The 6,000-nt window shown below is 62.1% G+C and overlaps 1 protein-coding gene across 1 annotated transcript in view; it reads right to left on the bottom strand.

Moving 5' to 3' along the window:
* Positions 1–778: 778 nt before the first annotated feature.
* The window catches only part of MCPH1 (microcephalin 1), a gene marked incomplete at both ends in the record, with an annotated part of 104,355 nt that continues 99,133 nt past the window's right edge, over positions 779–6,000 (bottom strand). Inside the window, 3 exons of the mRNA XM_084232119.1 lie at positions 779–1,009; positions 2,040–2,197; positions 3,532–3,769. Of these exons, the coding sequence (XP_084088245.1) occupies positions 779–1,009; positions 2,040–2,197; positions 3,532–3,769 (627 nt within the window). The remainder of the gene's footprint in view (positions 1,010–2,039; positions 2,198–3,531; positions 3,770–6,000) is intronic.

Below are 6,000 nucleotides of genomic sequence, written 5' to 3'. Positions count from 1 at the left end.
AAGGATGACGCCCGTGATGCCATCGAGGCAGATCCCTTTCCATGCCCGTGCTGACACGCCGTCCTAGCAGTTAGCCGCTGATTGAAAACAGAACAGAGCGCCGCGGCTGCACATGCTCCAGCAGATGCTGAAAAGACACGATCCTACACATCACGATCCCACACATCACTTGCTCCTGCCCGGCAGGGAAACAGGCCATTCTCAGCACAGCCTCCTGCCACCTCCCGGTCACAGCGCTGGTGGGTCAGGAGAGGACCCAGGGCCTGCCCGCCCAGCTCCGCCTCCGCCGCCCTCAGCACGCGGCCTCAGGGCGGGATCCCACCTACCCACGGTGAAACTGGCCGGAAGGCCCTGAAGATCCCTCCATGACGCAGGCGCTCTGCCGGGACCGAGGCCGCCTCTGGCCTTGCTTCCCCAAGCGCCACGTTCCAGCCCTGCATGGTAACAGGCCGCCCAGGCGTTGGCCCCGGTCAGCCATCGGGTCTGTGCTGCCTGCGCTGGCAGCAGCCTCTGTTCTGCTACGTCAGGGCTTTCCGAGTCGCAAGGTGACGGCTCAAGCGTCTCTCTTGGCAGCGCTGCTGGGTGATTACATTGCGTTCCCACAACAGCGTCCACACGTGTCTTATCGCTTGGACGTGGCTGGGACAACCAGAGGCCGGGCGCCGTGGGAAGGGCCGCGCCGCAGGGGACCACGGGATAACACGGCCCGCCCCGGCATCAGGCGCCCGCGCCGGCCAGGCCCGGGGTTGCCTGCGCCTCCGGGAGCAGTGTGGGGGCGCTAGCTCAAGGGGGGCGATTCCTGGAAACTGCTTTCAAACACAATACGTGGGGCCGGCACCAGGTAAAGGTAACGCTCGGCTTCCTGGAATTTGGTTTTTGTTTTCCTGTTATTTTCACACACGTTCTGACGCCACAATGTTTCTTTTGAAAACCCCCCTTTCTCCTTTAGGTTGAGTGATTCATCAAGAATCTTGGCCTCCGTCTGCTGCTGTTTCAGGGAAAGCCGACTCTGGGGAGTGGACGCGGAGTCACCACCAAGGCCAACAGCCCCGGCCTGGGCAGCACCTGGCTGGCGAGGCCTCCCGAGGCTCAGGGGAGCTGGAGTGAAACCCAGCAGCCTGGGGGGGCCCCAGGGCACCCCCGAGGCAGAGCTAGAGGTCAGAGGAAACTGATGAACTCAACCACCGGGTAAGAGGTCGCTGTCCGGGCGGGTCGCTGTCTCCTGTGCCGACGGTGGGGACGGGCTGACCTCGGATCACAAGTGGGTGGCAGAGCCCTGGGGACCTTTCCTGCGGGTGCTGCCCACTGCCTCTGCCAGGAAGGGCCACCTCTCTGTCGTGAAAGCCTCCTGCTTGCCCATCCCCACGAGCGACGCTTCTGCAGAAACAAGAGCCCGTGGAAGCAGCAGTGAGCGCGGGGGAGCCGGCCCGGGCGGCGCCGGGAGGTGTCCCAACCTGCACCGGTGGCGGCGGCGGGGCCAGGACTGTTGTCTGAACAACACGACCCGCCCCGGGCCCTGAGACCTGGGCCTCCGCGGCAGGCGCGTTGGAACAAACTCAACTGAAACATTGGGGTGTCACAAAACTATAAAGCTGGTGCTTTCGCGGGGCTCACTAAAAAGCGGTTTTATCCCTAATGTTAATTTCACAGCATTTTGAGGATAAACTGCTCTTGGGACACGCTTGTGCTGGGGTGGGGGGCTGGGGTGGCGCGCTGGCCCGAGGATGAGCTGGAGGCAGCGCCGGGCCGGGAGGGTGGCGGGGTGGCCGCGCACATGTGCAGGGACAGAGCCACCCCGGCACCCAGCTCGGCGGAGGACGCCAGCCCGGTCGGCGTTTGAAAAGCGCCCGCTCAGACGGCCCAGCGCGGTGTCAGGGCAGTCGTCAGGCGAGGACTCACCGCCTGAGGGCCGAGGATTCCGGAGCACACAATTCCCGGATGCTGCCAAGGGCACACGGTCGGCTGACCAGTGACAGACCAGGAACAGGACGTGGGGTACGGGCGGGGAAGGACGGACGGGTCCGCGGCCCGCGGCAAACCGACTGCGAGAGGCCGTGGGCGGAAACGGGGTCGGGCAGGTAGGGGTCCCCAGGCCACCGGGGCGGGGGGGGCAGCGCCGCCCGAGACAGGAAGGGGGCCCTGGGCAGACGCCGCCGGACCAGGCCCGGACACGGCCCACGGGCTGGCAGGACTGGTTCTGTGGACACGGGCACAGCCCCGGCTGGACCGGCCTTTTTCCAAACAACAACCCTGGTCCCTGGGCCCGTCATTTCCATCCACACTTTTCTAAAGAACAAGCAGGACCCTGCTTCGAGCACGGGGTGTTCTGCAGGCTGCGCTCGTGGCATGCCGGAGAGCACAGAGGCCTCTTGGCTGCAGTTAAAATCGGTTTCTTTCCCTTTTTTTCTTTTGAAATTATTTTCCAGGCAAACATAAGTTATTGTGCACCAGATAGCAAAATAATTACTTTTCCTTGCTGTACTTAAAAAGTATATTAAAGGCTGACCACCAATCACTCATAAGACTCGCGCAGCCACGCGTGAGCGTAACTTGGACAGAGCGGCTTTGCTTATCTGCTGGGCCGAAGTGGAGCAGGGGTGAGCAGGGCCAGAGGCGGGGGCGGAGACAGAGGCGGTGGGGGGAGAGCAAATACTCGTCTCCAATCTCAAGGAGCCGGTGAGGATCGCGGCCAAAGGCGCTGAAACTGCAGGGGTTCATTATCAGGGGCCGCCTGCACCCCCAAGCCCCACCCAGGGCCTCAGAATGCGATTGCACATGGGCCTGAGGTTCCTGTGGATGGGTCACTGGGTGGGTCCTGACACCATGGGGCATGTCCTTGTGAGACAAGGGGACCAGGACACAGCATGAGGGCAGGGAGGACATGGGAGGAGACGGTCACCGGCAGGCCCAGGAGTGCAGCCTCCCAGCTGCAGCCTCCAGAACCGTGAGAAATAAGGGCCGGCAGCCGAGGCCGCCCAGCAGGGGTGTCACAGTAGCAGTAGCTGAAGCAGGCCGCTGTCCACCAACCCAAGGGAGGGAGAGGTACAGCACACCCTGAAGTGGAGCCCCAAGTTCATATCTCGGCAACTTCATGCTGCTCCCCCAAAGTGGCCCCAAGGGGGGTGACTGCCCAATGTGTCCCTGGCAGGCTGCCTCCATTCAACTCATGCTGCTTGCCGCCCCCCAGAAACTGGTGCCCTGCCCGGCCTTCCCAAGCGCCACCTGTGACGCCCAAGCCCCCTTCTGCCCTGGACTCACTTCGTGAGAGGCGCTTGGGCCGGCTGGCAGGACTGGGGAGCAGGAGTTGGGCTGGGGTGACCGGCCCGTGCCCCTGCCCTAGGGCTGGGGCGTCCACGCCCTTGGGGGATGCTGAGTGGCTTTCCTCTGCTCGTGTAGCTGCCCGCTGCCCAGCCACAGTGAGAGTGGGATGTCTGGGCCGGGAGCGCTCGGGGGAAGGAGACCAAACGCGTGTCAGGTGCACGGAGGACGCGTGGCAGGGACGCCCGCAGCCCCCGCCCGCCCGCCTCCTACCTAGGATCCACATCTCCGACAGGTGCTGGGCAGTCGCCGTCCTCTGTCCCCGGCAGGGCCCGATGAGGATGCCCGCCTGGCAAGGCGAGGACACCACCCGGCCCCCGCACAGGCGCACCAGCTGCCGCAGCTTGCTCCTGGGGGGGGTGCTGGCTGGGGCGATGAACATGGACGGCTGGTCAGCAAACAGGGTTCCCCGGTACGGCCCCGCGGAGAGAAGGCGCTCCTGACGGCAGACCTGTGGGCAGAGACAGAGGGAGGTCAGCGGGGCTGCGCGCAGCCGCCTCCTTCCTGGGAAAAGCCAGAGGAGCATGTGTGCGTGGGTGCGTGCGTGCGTGCGTGACAGTCTCGCTCTTGGAGGAACCTGGCATTCTGAGGCCCCAGATCTGATGTTGACTTGACATTTTCCGAAGCAGCCAATGAACAAAACCCAAGAAAACACATTCACAGGCCTAAACAATAAAAAAAAAAAAAAGGTTTAGTCCTTTGAATTATTACAAATTTACAGATTCTAAGACAAAGTGCTCTGACCCTCTCTGAGCAGCGCCCTGAGTCTCGCCTGGCCCTGCCCCGGGAGCGGGGGTCCCGCGATTAGCTTGGGAGGGGCCGGGCCAAGATCTGGAGGCGGTGCCGGCAGGCTCAGCGCTCGACCCCAAACCTGGGATCATCCCTCGCCCGTCACGAAAAATAAAACCTTAATCCTTACTTTCTCGTTGAGATTTTGTTCCTGAGACCCAAGTGCGCGGCCCTCACCCGGCCAGGGCAGCCCCGGCCCCCACGAGGTGGCTGAATGGTTTTCTGAGTCCTGCGCAGGCCCGCCCCGTCCCACATACACTCGGGGGCTTAGGATACAGTTTTTCTTAAAATGCAAAGGGGATCCGGGCTATTTCTCGGTAGCGGATTGAGCAGAAAAGCCTGTTTTTAATGCAGCGGGAAAGGCCACAGGCAGGCGGCTCCAGCGTCTAGAACGCGCTGCCCTTGGCGGCGACCTTGACGCCCGCCCCCCCAGCAGCGGACGCTGACCACCCCGCATGTGCATGGTCCTGGGGCACAGGCCCCGCCCTGCGTTCAAAGCTCATAAGAGGAAAGTCAACAGAATCAAACGCTCCCTTGACTTTATTTGCTCAGTTTGAAACACAGACGGCGGAGGGCGAGGACGTCGAGGCCCACGCAGCGTCACAGCGGCCAGGCGCGGGCCCCGCCGCCGCTCGGGCAGTCGTGCCTGGGAAAGCTTAGCCGAGTCTTAGGTTTCTTGAAATTAAAAATTAATATGGGAATGTGTTCTGGAAGTATATTCCCCAGTGCCCATAAAGGCCTGAATGTAAGGAGGTCGTTGCCTTAGAAACAAAACGCTTGGCAACTTCGTCTACGTTGTGAATTGTTTTATATAAATCTAATGGGACTGGGATTCGGCTTATTACTGAGCTTCCGTCCAGCTCACTCCAGGAGGGACTGGATCCCCTTCCAGGGGCGGGCGGCTGGGGCCTCACACCAGAGGCAGGAGACCAGAGTCCCCGGCCCCCACCCCCCACCCCGCCGCCCTGAAGCAGTTGCGCCTCCGGGCAGAGCCACTGGCCCCACTGGCATGTTTTAAACCTGAGTTGACACTTAGAGGCTGCAGGTGGCATGAAAGGTAAACAGAGGCTCCGGGGAAGCTGCAGTGGCCACCTCCACTCTGGCTGGGGAGCTCCAAACGCGCCACCTTCTTGGCAGCTGAGCCGCCGGGAGCCCCTGCTGCCCTGCCTGCCCGGGACCGCAACGCCCTGAGGGTGGTCTTGACTCGGTCTCCGCCTCTCCCCCCACCCCAGTGCTGCTGACCACAGGGAGCACCCGGGCAGGAGGGCAGGCGGGCAGGGGAGAGGCTCCAGTGAGGGCGCAATGTCCGCTCCTTCCCCAGAGAGGGCCTCCGCGGTGGCCAGGGAATCCACATGGGTGCAGAAGCTTCTAGCTGAAACAGTTAAGAAAGTTCATCTTTAAAAATTCACGACTCACGCAGGTGTAAGATGAGCTCTTAAGCGCAGGCAGATGCACAACGGCTCCCAAGACTCCAAAGAACCCCCGTGTAGATTACACACAGCCCCGAGCTCGTAGAGGGCTCGCTTCTCCCTGGAGGAGGGGGGCCCCCTCTAGAAGGACGCATCTCCAGCCAGGGTCAGGCTGCCGCCTTGTCCGAAGTCCTCACAACGGGCAGAGTCGCGAGAAAGGCAACGAAACTGCAGTCAGGAAACCTGAAGGCGTGCTTGTCAGCGCGACAGTCATCCCGCGAAACACGCGTCCCCCGGAGCCTGGACAGCAGTGTAAGAAATCAGGCCGCAAAGGGGGATTGAGTCTCATTTACGGACTGTTCGTGCTTCAGTTGCGTCTACACTAGACGGGAAGCACCGGTAGTCAGGGTGAATGCTGGGTGCTGTTCAGAACAGCGCCCTGTTTCTGGGAGTGGTGATATCAAATGATAATCACACACACACA

Source organism: Talpa europaea (genome assembly GCF_964194135.1).
Source record: "Talpa europaea genome assembly, chromosome: 4".
NCBI classification, from domain to species: domain Eukaryota; kingdom Metazoa; phylum Chordata; class Mammalia; order Eulipotyphla; family Talpidae; genus Talpa; species Talpa europaea.
The sequence above is the reverse complement of the archived record's forward strand: the minus strand, read 5'-3'. Positions and strand labels throughout refer to the sequence as shown.